General features: G+C 41.5%; 1 protein-coding gene and 1 long non-coding RNA gene across 2 annotated transcripts in view; one reads left to right on the top strand and one right to left on the bottom strand.

The window, feature by feature from the left end:
- LOC115569787 (uncharacterized) overlaps positions 1-21,334 on the top strand; it is a 38,818-nt gene that overhangs the window by 16,329 nt on the left and 1,155 nt on the right. Inside the window, exons 4-5 of the long non-coding RNA XR_003981629.1 lie at positions 17,430-17,601; positions 21,022-21,155. This is a non-coding gene — a long non-coding RNA (uncharacterized LOC115569787). The remainder of the gene's footprint in view (positions 1-17,429; positions 17,602-21,021; positions 21,156-21,334) is intronic.
- mrc1a (mannose receptor, C type 1a) lies at positions 1,076-19,618 on the bottom strand. Its single transcript, XM_030397873.1, has 30 exons — positions 19,423-19,618; positions 18,946-19,347; positions 17,685-17,858; positions 17,057-17,212; positions 16,863-16,976; positions 15,689-15,829; positions 15,423-15,605; positions 14,899-15,056; positions 14,699-14,815; positions 14,497-14,612; positions 14,109-14,257; positions 13,332-13,531; positions 13,129-13,244; positions 9,317-9,395; positions 9,083-9,227; positions 8,916-8,954; positions 7,922-8,085; positions 7,714-7,778; positions 7,484-7,584; positions 7,246-7,385; positions 6,954-7,062; positions 4,910-5,088; positions 3,825-3,930; positions 3,497-3,729; positions 3,225-3,390; positions 2,988-3,140; positions 2,784-2,900; positions 2,294-2,452; positions 2,184-2,216; positions 1,076-2,091 (listed from the first exon to the last, which is right to left on the bottom strand). Exons 1-30 carry the CDS (start codon positions 19,490-19,492, stop codon positions 1,859-1,861), a joined length of 4,317 nt encoding a protein of 1,438 aa, XP_030253733.1. The 5' UTR covers positions 19,493-19,618; the 3' UTR covers positions 1,076-1,858.

The raw sequence follows: 21,334 nt of genomic DNA, 5'->3' as shown, positions 1-21,334 counted from the left end.
ATCTAAATAGCATCTTCTTATTCCAGCCAAATCTGCTGTGTACCTACATTAGATCAGCAGTAATGTGAAAGAGCTACAAAATACAAAGACACATTATTCGAGAACAGTTTGTGATCAAAAGTGAATAAAGCTGTAGGATCATTGCCAAGTCATTAGAGAAAGGGTTTTGTGTCTGCTATGGTATGTGAAATGATGCAAAAATGTCACAGGGACATGCTGCCCCCTCCTCCCTTGTTCACTCGGATGAATATACTGTCACATGTATAGTTAAGGTTGGCCAAACAACAACTATTTCCGTAAGTTTCCAAGAAATGTTGGCAGGGGGACACAGGAAGCAAGCATCCCCATCCCACTCTTACTTTGGAGCCTGACAGGCAGCAATATAAAGTATCCCATAATAACTCCGCTATGATAATATTATATCTTTGATAAATCAAAAAAGAATAGGGCTATGTTTTGCTCCAAATTGTTCGATTTGGAGATTTTTTTTGTTCAAAATATTGCCTTTTTTAAGTTATAAAGACATGTTAGCTGCTTTATTCTGGGGAAAGAAATGTCACAGAAATATATATCTCAACAACTACTGGACAGATTGCTGTTTAATTTCGTACAAATATCATTGTTCATGGTTCCCAGAGGATGACAGGCTTTGGTCCTCATCTGACTGGTACAGATATTCTTGGTCCCCAGAAGATGATGCCTGCTGAGTTTGTTGTTCCCCTGACTTTTCATCGAGCACAACCATGAGGAGGAACTTTTGGGATTTTAGTGAAATGTCTTGTCACAGCCATTGGACTGACTGCCGCAATCTGGTGATCTGCTGCCTTTTCATCCAGCACCACCAGCAAACTTGTCACTTATCCAAGGAAATATGCAAACATTTTTCCAATGGAAATGCAACAAATGTTCCTTCATAGTCCCCAGACAAAGTCTCCTAATGACTTTCATGATTTCCTGATTCTTCCTCTAGAGCCAACATGAGCCTCACACTTTTAGTTCAGTGTGAGATACCTCAAAAGCATTTGAAAGGACCATCATAAGATTTGGGACAAACATCAGGGTTAATCAAGCTTTATCAACTTTATCCCAACTGTTTATTTTTGACCAGATACAGTGTTGACATTCACATTTTAGCTTGTGTTAACTGCAAATAATGAACATGGTAAATATAACCTGCAAAACATCAGTATCTGAGCTTTGCCTGAGCAGATTAGCATGTTGATGTTTTTCCTTTATTCTCTTAAAAAACTGTTTAAGTCACTATTTAGTCAACTTTATATAATCATCTGCAAATCATGGTAAAACACTGTTTTATGTGCAAAAAAGGAGACATTTCAGCTTTGTTCATTTGATTTATTTGATTTTGCACCTATTTACAATGTTTTAAGCCAGAAATAGGCTGATGAACAGCCCATGGAGCCCCAGTGGTTACAAGCAATCCAACTGAGAAAAATCTGGCTAATTGCTTTAATTAAACATCTTCACCTTTCTTAAATTTCAACTGGTGTTTGGTCTACAAATGTTCTCATTTCCTTTGGTTGGTAAAAATAAAACATAATCTGTACACATTTCACAAATCATGTCATCTTGTAAATGTTGTTATAGATTGTTCATTTATTATCTCTTCCATGATTTGCTTAGTGCAGTGCTAGTGCTTGTACTGTATTAATTATTATATAATGATTCATAGTTATTATATAATAATCCCTCCCCTCCCTTTGTATTTGGAAAAACACTACAGGCTTTGGATGTGATTCAGCTCCCAGTACAGTGATCCAAAATAAAGAAGGAAACCAAAATAAAAAATCTCTGATCATATAATTTCCATTGTGCTAATCAAAACTGATCTCATGTCTGTCTAAGATTGTTCATTCTGCTCTATGTTGGCCACAAGACCCTTGGTGTCCACATGGGCTCGGAGTGGATTGGTGAAGTATAACTTGTTGTCAAAGGTGCTTTCTCCCAGTACAGGGTTGGGTATCCGTTTACGGAAGAGGAGGAAGGCTCCGAGTCCAACTAAGGCGATTACAACTAGTACTACAGCCACAGTGATGCCAGCCGACCCGTGAGAAGGTTCTTTAATGATGTGGGCTATGGAGGCAATACACACAGAAGTATTAACAGTAGTATAATTAGAATTTGGAACATCAAATTCAATATATATCTTAGATAAAACAACTTACCAACAGCTGGCGGCTTTTCCGTTGGTGTAATAACTGAAAAAAGATAATAAATACTCAATGTGAGACTGGTGGGTCAATTTAAACAATATAATAGCTGAACTTAAACTTACCTTTGGGTGTTTTGCAGATGTAAGACCTATATCTGCTGCATCGGCTTGTACTCCATTGCCCAGTTTCAGAGTTGATGTCCACACATGCATCTGTTTTTTCTAGGCCTGGTTTCCAGTTGGTGTAGTCAACAACATTGTTATCGATCCACATCCACTCGCCTGAAACAAGGAAGATCTTTACAGTAATGACCAATGCAGTGTACCCAGACACAGTAAACTTTAGCCTAAGTCATTTTTCACTTGTTGTCTTTAAGTTTAAGTCACAGAACTAGCATGTACGCAAGTTTTCAATACTAGAATGTAATGATGCTTGGTGTTCATACACAGTTGATGGTCAGCGTTTGATGTCAAACTTTGAATTTGAAGATGCCGGCTATAATACCACCACCATCTTTATGTCACTGTTAACATTTAGTATGCTTCACTTAAGTGTACTTGGACTTCTTTATGTGTTGGAAAAGGAATTTGCAAAACACAAAGCCACTTTCACCTTCATGATTCTGGTAGAGGCCAATCCAGAAGGACTTGGCACCGTCCTGTAGAAGTTCCACATTCTGTGTTATGAACAGACTCTCCTGAGGGTCCTCAATACTCACAAGAGAAGAACCTGGAACACAAACACAACAGCACAATGTCAAGATTTTACAAACACCAAAATTATAATTTATTAATTAAAAAAACCCTATTAACATACCCATTTTCATACAGTCAACTGAGGCATGGGCCCAGTTGTTCACCACTGAGTTGAGGAAGGAGTAGCAATAGCCTCTGAAAGGTATCCAGGTTCTCTGCCGCTTTGATTCTGGGCAGTTTCCAGGGAGTTGTGGAGGCTCAGTCGGAGCTATGTCTGAAAAAGAGACGGAAGATTACAACACTAACCATCCTTAGTGTGCAGTATATTGCAAGAGAACTAATAAAGGGAATGTCTGACCTGGTGACCTCTTGCAAAGCGAATAATGGGTCTCGCTACATGGTGCAGTCTTCCATTTTCCATCCACATCCATGTACACACAGCCATAGTTGTGTTTGGGCTCATCTGTGCCCCATTTGGTATAAGACAGCAACCAGTTATCAACCCACTTGTACCGCCCACCGGTCTGTGGGGGAAAAAAAATACTTTTGTCAGTAGAAGTTTAAAAAGTCCTTGTCTCAATTTGAAACTCTGTTTGAATTGTTGGTATACAATATCAGTTGGGCCCTCACCACATTGCTGTTGAGTCCAATCCACACAGGCTCGTTGTGCTTGGAAATCTGCAAGACGAGGTAGGCCTGGTTTACAGGATTGAGCAGACTGGCCAGATCTGCATCATCTGCTTGGCACTGCCTCCTTGCCTCATCCCACCTCATCTTCTGGGCCACCAGTTTGTAGGAGTCATTGCCAAGTTTGTAAAAAGCCTTTGGTAACACGGTTGTAGGTTGGACTACAATGCGAGAGTCTTTGTAAACAAGAAACAACAAAAATCATTCCGCTGATAATGTCAGTCAGTCAGTCTAACTTCTGATAACTTGGCCCTGTTAATATTTTACTCACCAACACTTATTTTACAGATGAAGCCACGCTTTGCATTACAGTCTTCCACCTTCCAGGATCCTGTTGTTTTGGAGATGCCGCCCACCATAATCACACAGTCGTATTCCTATCAGGCAGAAAAAGGTAAATTAATTACCATTAGTTGTATGATCTCTCGATAATTTTCAATGACAATGGCCAGATTGATCTTTATTATCTATTATAGTCAAACATGTTATTAAATTCTGGTATTTTTAAATATGGGTCTTATAATTATATGTTCTTGTGTGAATATGATTCGGACTTCTCTAAAGTTTCGGAATCGGTTCGAACATTACAGAAACAATCCTATGGAGATAGTATAAAAAAATAATAGGATCCTTTTTGTTACCAGAAACACACATCTCGTTCAAGCTGAAGTCTTGAAAAAGAACCTCAGCCCGTCAAAAACAAGCAATTTCAGGAGATATTACTTTGACAGTAGTAATTGCTCCAAAGGACTATGACAGTTAAGGCAATGTGCCAATTGCCAATTGCAAAACTTTTGGTAAGCATGAATCATTTACACACCAAGAAATAGGGCCAAAATGTACTGGTTACTGGTTTAATGTTTAGTAATGCACAATATTTTATGAGCTTTTGATTATGTTTTCTTCATCGAAACCTAATCTTTACAGTAATGGTAATTACTGTAACAATGTAAAATGTAAAATCAATGGGAATACTCAGCTAAAGCACAAGTACATTTATGACTAAGTTGTACCTAAGGGAGAAGGTTATCTTGAGTTGTTCTGTAGACTATTAGCAGAATGAAAAAGCCACTTCAATAACTGACCTGTATGCCAACGTACAGCACACTGTATGCACCTTTTATACATACATGTATGTTTATTATGCTCAACCAATATTGTAATTTTAGATGTCTGCGGTTAGCATATTCAAGGTTCATTGGTAGAGGTGGCAGGTTGTCTCATAGTTTTTTGTTTTTAGGTGTAATTAGTGCTTATTTCACTTATTTTTGCAACTAATCTGCAAGCACATGACCGTCACATTGTCAAGTTAAACGTGCAGATAGAGACAGATTTGGATATTGAATTTGAAAAAACCTCATCCGTCATTCCAAATGAATAACGTCTATCTGGCACAGATGTGGGATGCCCTTTGGCCCAGTTGGTGTACAAAATGCCTTTGCCGTCCGTCCACACAAAGTGCATCTCCCAGTTGACGTCATTCATGCCGATCCACAAATCCCCATTATATTTCATCATCTGTGTTGTAAGGAAAGCTAAAAAGAAAGAAACAATTGATCAGTAACTCCCTGAAATTTTATTTTGTTTACTAGGAGTGCCATGTTTCCCAGTACAGTAAAGGTACAGCATGCCATTGTTGGACCCCCGACTGGGTTTGTACAGATCAACAGTACATTGTTTTGTATGCCCTTACAACTGTCATTCCATTTTTAAATTCTTTTACAACATTTTACATCTTTTTTGCATTTTAGAGTTAAAGGAGAACTTCGGTCGATTTAAACATGCAGCTTCATTGCTCAAGCTACCCTTGACTTGCGAGTACCGAAGACGCGAACAAATTTGGTCCAGCCATTACAGAGCTCCGTGAACGGAGATGTAGCATTGAACGCTAACAGCATGGGGTCAGAACTTCACGCTGTGTTTTAAGCATCTTAACATGCTCCACATCTCACACCAGAAGTTATGCAACATCAGCAGACACCTTAGCACACAGCACTGTAGCATGTATGACTCAAAATGAATAAAAAAGTAGTTAAAATAGTGTGTTTGTGCAAGCAGCTACTTACCTGTTTGTTGACATCCGCGTCTTCCGGTAGCTAGACCAAACTAGCGTATCCATCGAGTGTGCACTTAACAGGCTTAACAGGCTATTGGCTCATGGCTCATGACAGGCTGTAACATGGACATGTACATTATGAACATAAACACGAAAATGCTGGATTACGTTTCCGTCTCCGCCAGTGAGGGAGTAAGTGCACGCTCGACGGATTGACTAGTTTGGTCTAGCTACCGGAACACACGGATGTCAACAAACAGGTAAGTAGCTGCTTGCACAAACACACTATTTTAACTACTTTTTTATTCAGTTTGAGTCATACACGCTACAGTGCTGTGTGCTAAGGTGTCTGCTGATGTTGCATAACTTCTGGTGTGAGATGTGGAGCATGTTAAGACGCTTAAAACACAGCGTGAAGTTCTGACCCCATGCAGTTAGCGTTCAATGCTACATCTCCGTTCACGGAGCTCTGTAATGGCTGGACCAAATTTGTTCGCGTCTTCGGTACTCGCAAGTCAAGGGTAGCTTGAGCAATGAAGCTGCATGTTTAAATCGACCGAAGTTCTCCTTTAAGCAAAAGAAATATATTCACCAAATATTATAATATAAGTTCAAAAATACTGCCTTTTTGTGTTTTAACTATAAGCAACAGTTGGGTTTCTCAAATATGTCCAGAGTAAACCATCTTCCCAAGCACATTAATAAAGGATCTCTGGCAATGTTATCAGTTCAGTATTTCCACCATGAGTAAACCCTCTTCCCAAAAAAATCAATAAAGGATCCATACAAAAGGAATATATATATATATATATATATATATATATATATTTATTTATATATATATATATACAGGGTTCTCCCCAGAAATTCTTAGTATAGCGGCGCACCGTCTGTCGGGGGGGGGGGGGCGCGACCGCTCGTCAACGTCAGTCGGGGGGGGGGGGGGAAACACGGACGTACGGACAGCCGGTCATCAACTCCGTCAGCCGGGGGACGGACGGACGCTCATCGCCGTCAGCCGAGGGCTCCTAGCCGTCAACCGGGGGACGGCGGACGGACGGACGGACGGACGGACGCTCGACACTGTCACGCGCGGAGTATAGCGGCGCTGACCGAGCGGTATAGTGGCGCAGCGCCGCTGTTCCACCGTCTGAGGAGAACCCTGATATATATATATATATATATATATATATTTATTTATATGTAATATTTGAATATATATAGTTGAAATTGAAAGCTATTTTTTTAAAGATTTTTTATTCAGTATCAGTCATTGCAGAATGAAATGACCCTTTGCAGAAAACCAAAAAGTAAATATACATAACACATTGCCCAAATGCTCACCTTGTTCTCCTCGATTGAGGACAGAAACTAGATTTCCTCCTTGGCTTTGGCAATACTTCCTGGCCTCCTGCCATTTCTTACTGTCATCCCCCACAAAAATGTTATAGCACTGTGAAAACGAGGAATTTTGCACAGTGTTTTCGATTAACAAAAGAGGGACAGTAGGAAATCAGTGTGAAAAAATAGGAACACATATTTGAGCAGGACAGTTTTTAGTACATTTGAGAATGTAAATCAAGTCAAGTATAAGTAAATCTTTGTCTTGATTAAAGTGTGTTATAGCAATCATTACCTTTCCTCGGAAAGGTATCCACCCTGGTGAACATCCTCCTGTAGGAATAGTTGTAGGGGCCGATGTTGTATTGACAAAATCGCTGCTCCTTTTGCAAATAGAAGGTAGTTCCAGGCCACAGTTGATGTCATTCCAGAACCCTTTTTTTGCAGAAAATTAATAAACATTAATATTAAATTGCTTATTAGGTTGTGTTAGGTTCATCTATATGAAACCAACACAGTATGCAGTGACTTACCCATGTTCTGGTATATAGTCACACAGTTTTCATCATTATTAGCAAAGTTGGGCTCATTTTTATCCCATGCAGTGTACGTTACAGGGGTGCCATCCACCCAGCTGAAAATAGAACAAAATAAAAATCTGTTCAGCATCTGTATTTGTGTTGTAAATTTCAGACTTGATTTAGCTAATAGAGCATAGCTAACATACCAGTTATTGTGCTCTAAACAATGTAGTATGATTTACCTAAATGATTTATCTAAATCCAGTGTCATCCCAATGTAGAACTGTCTCACTGAGCCTTTTTGTATCTGTTGGACCAGAAGAGACACATTATAGTTAAATCAAAACCAAATGTTACACATAAGGTTTAAAGTGCTTTTGCCACCACAACAGATTAGATTTTGGAAAACAATCAACAAGTTAATAAAAAAGAAAATTCAGAATTTCTAACCAGTTTCCAAAGGAACTTCCTCTCACTATCCCCTGTGATGACTGCAAGGTCAGCAAAGTTCTTTTTGCAGTAGGCTCGAGCACTTTCCATATCTAGGATGTCATTGTTGATGAAATAATGTGTGTCATTGTATATAATCCAGCCATCTTCTGTTTTGTTGTAAACTGTTAAAGAAACAAAACTGTTATCAGGTAGGCCAGTTGTCAGAATTAAATGTCGGCATTGTAAGTTTCTGCAAACCGGGAATTAGAATTGTTTCATATATATCATATCAACATTTAAACAATATGAATCATTTAACGTTCAAATTACATGTGTATGTAATTACACATGTGTATGACATAACTTTATCTGGAGGAGGATTGCATGGTGCCATAGCGAGGTGAGACCACTGTTTGTAACCATTACAAGACCATTATTTGTTTACTGTGTCAACCAACAAATCTGGGTAATTTTAGCGAACACCATAACGCTTTAGCAGCAGTGTTTGTGGCAGCAAAACTGTTTATGTTATGTAAATGGTATGTTAACTGGGTATCACACAGATGCAGCATTATGGATTAATGAATATCAAGGCTACCAACACACTAGAAGCTTTGTGAGTGTGTACTTACAGTTGTGCTTTGGGCTAAGTGCTGATGTCATTATGCTAACATGCACAGATATAAGGTATAATGTGCAATGCTTACTGTTTTCAGCTTTTTAGTTAACGGATGCTAAAATTTGGCAATTAGCACTAAACAGATCACAATGCTTTATCCTTCAGGAACAAAAGATATGCAAAATTAAATGGCAATCCGTCTCATAGCTTGAGATATTTTAATCAGGATAAGTAGTGTACAGATCAAGATCAACATTGCCATTCCTAAAACAATGCTGTGAGCTTGTCTAAAAAGATAGCAGGTAAAACAGAAAGATGTAAGTAAATCAATCAAGGAAATTAAATTTAGGAATGAAGGGGGCTGTTTTCGGGAAGAGCCACTGCTGAACGTACCTGGTTCAACGTGGACAGGCTCAGGTTTTGGAGTCACACCTGAAAGTTCAAGAACCATGAAGGAAAAGTCTTAACAGCAGTGTGATGCTCTAATTTCACATCACAACTACCATGGACAATCGTCTTTATGTAAACCAGAGGTCTGTGACGAGGCTGGTCAGTGTTACCTTTACGTATCTGGCAGATCCAGTCATTGGTGGACTCACAGTACGCATCATTCCAGTGTCGTCCGTAGTATAAATGGACTTCTGCACAGTGTTCAATGTCATTGTGGTTGTTTGGTTCACCGTAGCCCCAGTTCTCATAGTCTGACTAGCCCACAATTGTTAGAAATATACAAAATTAGGCCAGGGTTGAGAATGACAGTGAGAGAAGTGTGAGAACAATAAACTGCTGCTTACAGCTGAGCCATCACTCCAGACAAATCCTTGATTGGTACCCAGGCTGAAGCCGATCCAGGCTGCGTCAGAGGAATGAAACCTTTATGACATAAGAAAAAAATTATTACTTAAATGGCTGAGAAGCATGATGCAATATTTGACATACAGTGCCTATAAAAAATATTCACCCCCTTGGATGTTTTCCCCTAGTATTGCTTTTATAAATGGAGTCGTAATCAGTTAATTTCACACACAAAAAATAAGAAAAAAAAAAAAAACTTTAACGTCAACGTGAAAACAGATTTCTACAAAGTAATGTCAATTAATTAACAATATATAGAGTAAATAGAGTAAACTAAGTAATTGCAAGTATTCACCCCTTTTAAAGTGACTGATCTAATTCAAGTGCGGTCTGATTGGTGCAAGTAATCTCACAATAAGTGACATGGATGTGTCTCAGACCTGTGTCTGAAGGTCCAGTCACTTGTTAATCAGTATTCCTGGCTACAATTACACCATGAAGACAAAAGAACACGCCAAGCAACTCCATGAAAATGTCATTGAAAATTAAAAGTTGTGATGGATACAAAACCTTTCCCAAGTTACTGAACATCCCCAACAGTTCAGTTAAATCCATAACTAAGAAGTGGAAGGAGTATGAAACTCCTCACAAACTGAGTGACAATGCAAGCAGGAGACCACTGAGGGAGGCCACCAAGAAACATATGACCACTCTGCTTGGGAGAGACTGTGCGTACAAGGAATGTTGCCTGGGTTTGTTACCAGTCAAAGCATTATGGGAGAGTGACAGCAAGTGTTGAGAAAAGCTCCTTAAACCTCGACTAGACTTGACCCAGAGGCATGTGGTAGACTCCAGGTTATTTGGTCTGATGAGACAAAAATTGAGCTTTGTGGCCATCAGAAAAGATGCTATTTTTGGCAGACACCAATCACCACAAACACACCATCCTAAATCAGTCTGCAAGAACACTATGACTTGGGAGAAGATGTCTATTTCCAATAGGACTATGACCTGAAGCATACAGCGGATATTTGTGGCTGGACTTGCAAAGTGCTGTTCACGCCCGATCCCCAGGCAACCTGACAGAGCTTGAGTAGTTTCGAGAGGATGAGTGGAGTAAAATTGCAGTGTCTAGATGTGCAAGCCTGATTGAGACCCATCCATACACACTCAGTGCAGTGATTGCGGCCAAAGGTGTATCTACTAAATACTGACTTGAAAGGGGTGGATACTTAAGCGATCACTTATTTTCCATTATATATTTTGTATTAATTAACATTCCATCCATCCATCCATTTTCGTCCGCTTATCCGGGGCCGGGTTGCGTGGGCAGCTGCCTGAGCAGGGACACCCTGACTTCCCACTCCCTGGACACTTCCTCCAGCTCTTCCGGGAGGATCCCAAGGCGTTCCCAGGCCAGCTGAGTGACATAGTCACACCAGCGTGTCCTGGGTCTTCCTCGGGGTCTCCTCCCAGCGGGACATGCCAGGAACACCTCCCGAGGGAGGCGTCCCGGGGGCATCCGAAACAGATGCCTGAGCCACCTCAGCTGGCTCCTCTCGATGTGGAGGAGCAGCAGCTCTACTCCGAGCTCCTCCCGGGTGACAGAGCTCTTCAACCTATCTCTAAGGGAGCGCCCTGCCACCCTGCGGAGGAAACTCATTTCAGCTGCTTGTATCCGGGATCTTATTCTTTCGGTCATGACCCAAAGTTCATGGCCATAGGGTAGGAACGTAGTTTGACTGGTAAATCGAGAGCTTCGCTTTTCGACTCAGCTCTCTCTTCACCATGACAGACCAATACAACGACCGCATTACTGCGGCCGCTGCATCAATCGGCCTGTCAATCTCACGCTCCATCCTTCCCTCACTTGTGAACAAGACCCCAAGATACTTAAACTCCTCCACTTGAGGCAGAAACTCTCCCCCAACCCGGAGGGAGCAAGCCACCTTTTTCCGGTCGAGAACCATGGCGTCGAAATTGGAGGTGCTGATTCTCATCCCAGCTGCTTCACACTCGGCTGCAAACCGCCCCAGGACATGCTGGAGGTCCTGGCTCGAAGGAGCCAACAAGACCACATCATCCGCGAAAAGCAGAGAACCAGATCCCCTCCGGCCCGTGGCTGCGCCTTGAAATTCTGTCCATAAAAATAATGAACAGAACCGGTGACAAAGGGCAGCCCTGCCGGAGTCCAACATGCACCGGGAACAGGTCTGACTTACTGCCGGCAATGCGAACCAAGCTCCTGCTCCGGTTGTACAAGGACCGTACAGCCCTTAACAGAGGGCCTCCGACCCCGTACTCCCGGAGCACCTCCCACAGAATGGCACGAGGGACATGGTCGAATGCTTTATCCAAGTCCACAAAACATATGTGGACTGGTTGGGCAAACTCCCATGAACCCTCGAGCACCCTGCGGAGGGTATAGAGCTGGTCCAGTGTTCCACGGCCAGGACGAAAACCGCATTGTTCCTCCTGAATCCGAGGTTCAACTATCGGCTGAATTCTCTCTCTCCAGTACCTTGGAATAGACTTTCCCAGGGAGGCTGAGGAGTGTGATCCCCCGATAGTTGGAATACACCCTCCGGTCCCCCTTTTTGAATAGGGGGACCACCACCCCGGACTGCCAGTCCAGAGGCACTGTCCCCGACTGCCACGCGATGTTGCAGAGACGTGTCAGCCAAGACCTCTGAGTCCCCAGCCTCTGATTCCTTTATGGAAGGCGTGTCAGTGGGATTGAGGAGATCCTCGAGGTATTCCTTCCACCGCCCGATGATGTCCCCAGTCGAGGTCAACAGCTCCCCACCTCCACTGTAAACAGTGTTGGTGAAGGACTGCTTCCCCATCCTGAGGCGCCGGATGGTTTGCCAGAATTTCTTCGAGGCCGACCGGTAGTCCTCCTCCATGGCCTCCCTGAACTCTTCCCAGACCCAAGTTTTTGCTTCCGCGACTGCCCGTGCTGCCGCACGCTTGGCCTGCTGGTAGGACTCCTTATTAAGCTTGACAGCAACCCTTACATCCGGGGTCCACCACCGGGTTCGGGGATTGCCGCCACGACAGGCCCCGGAAACTTTACGGCCACAGCTCCGGACAGCTGCGTCAACAATGGAGGTGGAGAACATGGTCCATTCGGACTCAATGTCCCCAGCCTCCCTCGGGATCTGGTCAAAGCTCTCCCGGAGGTGGGAGTTAAATATCTCCCTGACAGAAGGTTCCGCCAGACATTCCCAGCAGACCTCCAGCCTAGGGTGTCCTGGTGCCACGTGCACATATGGACACCCTTATGCTTGAACATGGTGTTTGTTATGGACAAACTGTGACTAGCACAGAAGTCCAGTAACAAAACACCACTCGAGTTCAGATCAGGGAGGCCGTTCCTCCCAATCACACCCCTCCAGGTAACACTATTGCTGCCCACGTGGGTGTTGAAGTCCCCCAGTAGAACCGACGGAGTCCCCGGTTGGAGCACTCTCCAGTACCCCTTCCAGGGACTCCAAGAAGGCCGGGTTGCCTGCACCGCTGTTCGGCCCATAAGCCGAGACAACGGTGAGAGTCCTATCCCTGACCCGAAGGCGCAGGGAAGCGACCCTCTCGTTCACTGGGGTAAACTAATCTGAGGAGCTATAAGCAAGCCCACACCAGCTTGCTGCCATAATTGACATTACTACATAGAAATAGTAGTAGTAGTTTTAGTCAAAAACTACAATTATATTCAATTTCATTCTATTTATAAAAGCAATGAAAGGAGAAACCTTCCTATTGGGGGATTGCTTTTTATATGCAATGTATACAAACTGTTACGCCAACATACGGAGCGTTCTCCAGGTCCTGTCTACTGTGTATGCTCATCAGATCCCCACCGATGGCCTTGCAGAAGTCCCGCGCTTCTTGCCAAGTCTTCTTGCGATTTTTTGTTTTTTTGTAAAGCTTTTTAAGGAGAGAAAAGGAAAAATTTGTCAGTATGAGTTTTATGCACTTATACAACTAAACAAGTAGCACAGTTTGTCCTCATACTTTGAAGCAGACATTTCTTCTGCCAGCAGGAGTCCAACCGGCCTCACAGCTCAGGGCCGGGGTGGTGGGTGGAACTGTTGTCACATGAATACCCTCTGCTGGTTTCTTACAGATGTACTTCTCCTTGTCGCTGCACCTGACAACATCCCATAATCCCGCAAAAACCCCAGTTGTCATGGCAACGCATCCTTGGTGCCTGTCTTTTTTTAAACACAGCAAAGGAAATGGAAAAAATAAATAAATCTCAGCTGCACACTCGCTGATGCTACACTTGCAACCTCCATTATTTGTAACAGGAGTTGTGCAATTTGTATAATATGCTTCAGTGTATAAAATATCCTAGAAATACATTTTAGGACACTCAGTAGAGCGTATACTTCATCCAGGGCCTAACATCCTCTTTTTGTACTCATAGATACAAGTCACCTTAATATGACAGATTTTTTTTTTTTTCGGTCAAGATCCATGCATTATTCTCTAACAATACTGGTGTATTTATTTTCGCTGACATGAGTATTAAAACTGTTTCAAAGATTCAATAAAAAACAAAGGACAAATTGACAACACCATCAAACCAATCCAAATTTCAGTGTTGGGTATACAGTAATTAATAACTCCTCATAAATTACAACTGTAATTTATTCTAAATATAAATTTAGGTTCATAACAGTCCATCTAATGGTTGTTTCAGTCTTGACTAAAATGGAGGACCGACATCAGACAACACGAGAATGGTTAGAAGCGCAGAAAGCAAAGCTGAAGAGGAGATTGTTTTACCTGGCATGCCCACATTGAAATTAGTGAACGTGACTTGTCTTCTGGTGGTCCATCTGAAAGTGCTTTTGTCGGCTGTGTTGGACAAACCTGTCCAGAAATACTTCTCTGGTCTCAAACCCACCATGCTGACCAAGAGGGCGTTCTCATATCTGCATTAAAGCAAATAAAAACAGAAAACGTTGAGCGATGGAATTAATTTAACACAAAAAAATTTATTTCCTGGATAATGAAAATGTATTGTTGATGCCATGAAGCAAAATTTCCCAATAGAAAACATAAGATTGAAAAACATAGACACAATATTCCTATGTATTCAGAATTAAAACTTAAGCTGATCAAAATGGTTGAAATACTTTGAAAATAGGGTGAAAATGTGACCATAATTTACCTATCAACCACATCCACCAGGTTTCCTCCAGCCTCTCCACATGCCTGCTTTGCATCATCAAAAGTTTTTTTCTCTGATCCAATGTTGTAACAATAAGATCCAAACCTGATGGAGCCCTTAAAATAATCCAAAACACTGTGAGACAAAACATCTGATAAAGGCTTTGTTGTATAATTGAACTCAACGTTTAAATTAGACTCACAAGCTTGCAGCCTGGGTTTTGTTCCTCTTGGGCGCCTTCATCTGGCTTAATGGAGGCCTTCTTCTTACAGATGTATCCATACGCCTTCTCACACATGTGGTCAGCCCAGCTCCCATCCTGTATCGAAGAACAGCACCACTCGTATTATCATCATCATCATTTTTCTGTCTCTTTTGCATTTGGACAGTGGTTGGTGTTACCTTTCCTCTGATGAGAACACAGTCTTCCTGGAGGTTGGTGACATGAGACGGCTCACCAGTCTGCCACTGCGTGAAGGTCACGTGGGAACGATCGGACCATTCAAACAGCATCTGGTTCTTCTGATCGTTCAAGCCAATCCAGAGAACATCCGTCGGCACTGAGAGTTCAAAACACACATGTGGATGTTAGATGTGGTCAGAGGACATTTTCTCCGATATTTTGCACCACCATTTGTTTTCTAGCTAAGAGTTAGAAATGAGGATTGATACCACTCGCATTTCTGTTCGGTGAAAATGGAGCTACAGGCTGCAGCTGCTTAGCTTAGCTTAGCCTAAAGACTGGGAACCAGCTAGCCTGAATCCTTCCAGAAGAAATACAATTAACTTACAAGCACTGCAAAAGCAAAATAATACATGCAGAGTATTTCCTTAGTTTAACCTTTACAAAAACTCAAGCGTAAAATAGATAATTGTGATAAAGCCAAAAGATCGCTGGGGAAAAAAAAGACTTATTGCACACTCACAGTATCCAGACTGAGATATAATGAAGCTCTGCTCTTCGATGTTGTGTATGCTGGCAAGATCTCCACCCTCTTTGTGACATGCAGCCAAAGCGTCCCTCCAAATCTTTTTATTCCTCTCCAGGTAGTAACAGTTATCTGCATATGGAACCCAGTGACTGGGGCAGAAGCGGGGCTGGTCTTTGCCTGTATATAGAGACCAGCCGAGGTGAGAATAAAGACCTTCTCCGACACATAAACCAGAGTCTGATTGTTTGGGATGTATTTACTTGGTATTGTGGGCAGACTGGTAGAGTTTCCTTTGCGACAAATGTAACCAAGTTTCTTGTCACAAGAGCTGCTCTCCCATTTTGAGGCTTTTCCAGCATTAAGATTTGCACAGGTGAGCCCGGGTTCTGATGAGGGATGACCTTTTGGAAACAATATATGAATTGTTTTAAATGTGGAAATTCATTGATAATCCATCTGAGCCCAGTTGCTTCAAATTGGGAAGAAATAACATGATTTCAGACTTTCAAATCGTGTGCACATGACTCAGTCCAATCATTAAGGTCCAAATACTATGCATAGAAAATGTCAGGCGATGTAGTATAAACAGTTAGAAAGTCCAAGTAGGTTTGGGTCAATGGATGGGTCAAAGTCAGGACTTTCACCCTGGAGACTAGTGTTTGTGTCAACGTTGACTTAAAGGAACGTTATTTACTAACCCTTGTCGTGATAAAATAGCCCGGGGCGAAATTTCGTAGTTCACAAAGCATTACTGGAGCTTCCCAGCAAAGTGAAGTGTTGCAGCATTCACCCATTTAACTAAAGTAGCTGGGGACTGTTTTAGAATGTTAAAAAAACAACAACAAAAATGGCTCTATACAGCTTGTCTGACATAATCCGAGTCTCCTGAAGCCCGGAGTTTCCAAAGTGATTTGAAAAGACGCGATTTACAGCCCTGACACTTGGTTTGGCTTGTGCACCTACTTCAAATGGGGTGTGCTGTCATTTTTTTTAATTTTTTTTTTTTTAAATCTATTTGGGAGCACTGTACTTTCAGATACTTGAATACAATTTTTATGTTGTTTTTGATTGTTTTTTATGTTTTCAAAAAAGTCCCAATCTACTTCAGCTTTTTTGGCTTCAGCAGGGTGAGAAGATAATGGCTAAAATTTAATTGTTTTGGTTGAACTCATATTTTAACTTACACATTACATATGTAGCCTGACCAATTATACTTATTTTAACCCAAGCCATGATCTTTTCCTGAACCTAGCCAAGCATTTTTGTTGCTTAAACCTAACTTAACTGCATCCATTTCACAACGTTAACCACGTTATTTTGTTTCAATGATGTGGAATGTGGAGTATCACCTACATGCAAAATTGGACTGAATATGATCTGAAAGTTTAAAGTTTTGTTATTTGTACACAGCTTGTATTCCATGTCTTCACTAACCTGGAGCCCAGTTTAAATATCTGAAAGGGTTTCCGTTGCTCCACTGCCATCCTTTCTCAAAATCCAAGCTGTTGAGTCCAATCCACAGCGACGTTCCCAAAGCATTCGTCAACCCTGTGTCAACACATACATTATATTGCTATGAGTGTTCCTTACTGTTGCATGGATAACTGCTACAAGTCTGACTTTCCTACCTGAGATGTATGACTGCTCGTGTAGCTCTACAATGCTGAGGAGGTCTCCTCCTTGCTGCTGGCAGCTCTTCCTGGCCTGATGCCACGTCAACACCGACAGTGTGTTCCTCTGATACTCAACCCCTGTGACCGGGTCGGTGTCCCAGCCTGAGGTTCCTGCAATATGAGACACAAAGTAGTGAAAAAATATAAAACTTAGGGGAATAATTTACTTCATGAAGTAAAAGCAGTATAATACCTATTGCGCGTAATGAATTTTAAGGACAAAAGCATGAAGTGTATTCATATATTAAGAACGTCAGGTGTTTTGTTGCATGAAAAACAAGAGGAAAAGTGAGCCTGCTTTCTTTTTTATGTCCCTTTCCTGTCCCAGTTTTAGAGCAGTATCATGGCAAAGACAGGCCTGCATGAAAAAGGAAAACAAGAACAGTGCTGTGTTGACATCTCATGAGAGGAAGTGGTACTGTTGTACTGCTGCAGGAGAGGAGGAGGGTCAGAAACCAGACCTGTTAGTGCTGACCTCTTCAATGAGAGCACGTAAAAAGGTAATTCTCCACAATCATTTCATCATATTTCCGTATAAGTTCATATCAATGTGACATGGTTGAAATATGCCTCTCGCACTCACCTTTGGTGGGACAGAAGCCCCACTTTTTCTGTTCATCGTAATCTCGCTCTGTTGCACACCACAGCTGTCCGTCCGTGCGACCATCCCTTGTGCATTCAGCGTACCACTTATTTGCAAACCTAAATGGGAACTGACAGGGGGCTCCAAAGCCATTCCCCTGTATTGTGAAAATCTCTGAGGAGACACAGAAGAGGAATGTAAAGGTAATCGAAAATTGGTGTAGCAACACCAATTTTTTTTTAACACCAATAACATAAAATGACAACTTGAAGCTTGCTCTTGACACAGTATCTCCAAAGTGGTTTGGTTTCTTAGATTGCCCTAATTTAGAGACAAGACTAGCATAATTAGCTCACAGATGGGTTCAAGTCCAACAGTCAGCCTGCAGACTTATCAAGATCTGTTGCTTCCCCGTGAAGGTTTTTTGACTAAACTTCCAGGGGTCTAAAGATATTATAATGTGCTTGAAGGCTTTCTTGAATAGAGATGGAGCCTGAAGCACTCACTCTTCAGTTTAAACACCACCATGTTTTGTGTTTTAATGACATGATCTGTAATTACTGTTCTTCTTATGACTATACTTCATTGAAATACTGTATCTTCCACTAGATAAACTATTTTCAGACTCAGAAGAATATGAATGCAGGATTTATACGCAACTTAGCTAGTTAAGTGGTCATTTACAGTGATGGACTGTACCTTAGCACCTAGCAGTATAATGCTCTTTTACGATGTTTTCCATCAAACGGACTAGGCACTAGTAAGTCGGTTAACTTTAGGGAAAGATTGTGTTCTGTGTCAATACAGAACACAATCTTTCACTAACCTTTTAATAGGAGTAGGATTGAACTGATATCCAAATCTTACTCTAATCTTAACCAAAGCTATTTAACAGTCAGGTCTGGATTCAAGTGCTGGACTGTAGAGAGACCGTGCACTCCAACATTGTCTCGCATTGATGCAAAATGTAATTACAGGGAATTGATAAGGCGTGTAATGTCATTTCTAGGACAAGATTAAAGGACCACAACCTGCCCCTTTTTGTAAATTGGGGTCCGATTAACATTAATTAACAACGATTAACAACATTTGATTAACATTTGACAAACTCGGAATGAGAATCAACTATCAAGTATCTTACACAGTGTGCTTTTATACACCCTCCAACCTTTATAAAAATAAAACAAGCTCATTCCAGTTAAGGTTGTGCACCATAAACTATTGTCTTAATTTAAAGCAATCATGTGCCCACAGTTCCTACCTTGAAACCCCTTTGAACAGAGGTCTCCCCGGGTGCCAAATATCCTCCAGCGACTCCAGAGTCCCGAACCTTTGTAGATCATTATGTTCCTCTCATTGTGGTTGCCCCAGTTTAAGTGCAGGTCCTCGTTTTTCAGGCCAAACAGGGTCTCATTCTTGCACTGCCAGTGTTGGAGGACATTACTCTCATCACATTCAAAGAGGACCACCTTTACCCAGTCTTTAATTTCTGTCGCAGCCAGGCAGAGCTTGAGGCTGAGGCTGAGGATGCGCGATTCGGAGGCCCAACGAAACTGCTGCTCTTTGGCGTGAGGATCGCACTGGGCCACCGTGATGGAGGTGGCGGTCTCCACCTTAATGCATTTGTTGTGGTTCTCGTTGTAGATGAGGAAGGAGCCGCTGTCTGGAGGAGAACAGCACAGCTTCAACATGACGATTTCAAATGAAACTGATTGCTTTAAAAAGACAAAGAACTTACCTATGTCAGCGGTAATGCAGAGGACCTGCAGGAGACAGAGGACCACAGCAAAGTTTAAACAGGGTAACATTATCCTCAGTGTGTAGTGTGCACTCAGCGGTGGACGAGGCTGTAGAAGAGTTTTCCTGTCATGAGAGAAGAGGTCTGGTGTGTGTTAAGGTGTGTGACACAGAGACATGCTGCATTCCCCTCTTAATGACACTGATGGATATCCTGTCACATGGGCAGCAAAGGTTGTTCAAACGACAGCAATTTCCATGAGCTTCCACAGAATTTCTGGCAGAGAAAAGGAAGACAGGAAGTGGAGAGCGAGCCATCTCATCTCACTTTAAAGCAAGAAACTGAAAGTCACCAATGATAGCTTCAAGGAGCCTCATCATGTCAGGGTGGAAGAATAAATCTATTTTGAATAAATCAAAGGTAAAAGAGAAAAGGGTGATGGTTTTGTGGAATTAATTTATCCAAGCAGGCTTTAATCTATTAAGTTCATGTTTGATTTTTGATCTTTTATAAATAGCTCTTCGGTGCTAAATCTGTGCCTAGCTAATGAACCCAGAGAATACATGTCACTCAGCAACACTTCCTTTGAGTGGTATCAGGTGTCACAGGATTTAAGAGAACGTCTGTGCCAGAGTAAATGAGGATTAAATGAGGTTTGCTGATGTAGGGTTTTTCGTGGGATAGTAGTCCCCAGGAGGTCCGCGAGGCTTCGGGTGAGGAGTGCAGTGATGATACAAGTCAGTAGAAAGAGAGAACAGGAGGAAATCCTGCTTCCTATTGGAGGAAGCGAGTGGCGATCTGACCACTTTGGTCTCATGCTGGACGATGCTTGATAAAACACAAAATCGAGTATCAGTTACTGCAATTTGTGCTTTAAAGTGTCATTAGAAATATGTCGTCTGCAGTCTTTGAAGACTTATCAGGTCTCTGGGACTGAAAGTCACGAGGCTGCAGTTACTGGTTCAGTCTTTCTTTAAACTGCCACTAGGAGTCAGAAGTTTCAAGTTCTGCAAATAACTGTGTGCTCACTATCTTACTAGTGGTGTAAAAAGTACTCAAAAGTTATTCTTAAGTAAAAAGTAACAACATCAGATATCAAATATTACTTTGATGATAGTGAAAGTCACCTGTAGGTGAGGTACAACATGTACAGAATAGTGTAAAAAGCAAACTTTTCTGAAAAAGTTTTACTGAAAATACAAAATTAAATATATGTGGGCTCTGGTAGGTTAAGAAGACACAAGATTTTGACAATGGGTTACATTTAACCACATTAGCAAAGTGATTTTTTTATGTTGAACATAACAAAAAGCCATATTACAATGGAACTGTCATGATGTGGAAAATTAACGTAATATTATGAAAATATGTGCAATTTGAATTAAACATCCCAGCAATAAGTAAAAGATGTTTTTTTCATATTGTGATTTTAATTGATTGCATTGTTTTGTTTGTGCCATTTTATCTTGTTTTGAACAGGTTAATTTCCCTAACAGTGTGTTTTTTTTCCTCTTCTTTCTTGCAGTGCTGTTGTGCTGAATTGCATTAGATTGTAAATGTGTTATGACATTGTGTCTTCTTTCTGTCACTGCCATGTAGGATTGCCGGACGGGACGTGATGAGAGTGTTTTGCAGAATAATGACAGGAAACCTGTCCTCTGGGGGAGCGATTGAGAAGAAAAGAGGAGGAATTCCAGTGTGAAAGGTTTGAACAGAGGTCAAAAACATATACCGTAAGTACTTTGTGTTCATGTCAGTACACTCTGCATACATGAATCACGCTAGTGAAACTTAAAACATATATTTTAAAGATTTTCTTTATTAATCTTACCAAAATATATGTATCAGTGATACAAACTCACACTTTGTTTTTCTTCTGTGAATATAACTGAGCAAAGAAAAACCTAATATA

Source organism: Sparus aurata, chromosome 19, assembly GCF_900880675.1.
Source record: "Sparus aurata chromosome 19, fSpaAur1.1, whole genome shotgun sequence".
NCBI lineage: Eukaryota > Metazoa > Chordata > Actinopteri > Spariformes > Sparidae > Sparus > Sparus aurata.
This window is presented reverse-complemented; position numbering and strand designations above follow the sequence as displayed.

Excerpts from the sequence above, each read along its gene's own strand:
- mrc1a (XM_030397873.1), bottom strand. The coding sequence starts at position 19,492 with ATGTTACCCTGTTTAAACTTTGCTGTGGTCCTCTGTCTCCTGCAGGTC. Across the intron at positions 8,955-9,082 it reads GATCTGCCAGATACGTAAAG|GTGTGACTCCAAAACCTGAG; the intron begins GTAACACTGACC and ends TTGAACTTTCAG. Across the intron at positions 3,730-3,824 it reads CATCTGTAAAATAAGTGTTG|ACTCTCGCATTGTAGTCCAA; the intron begins GTGAGTAAAATA and ends TTGTTTACAAAG.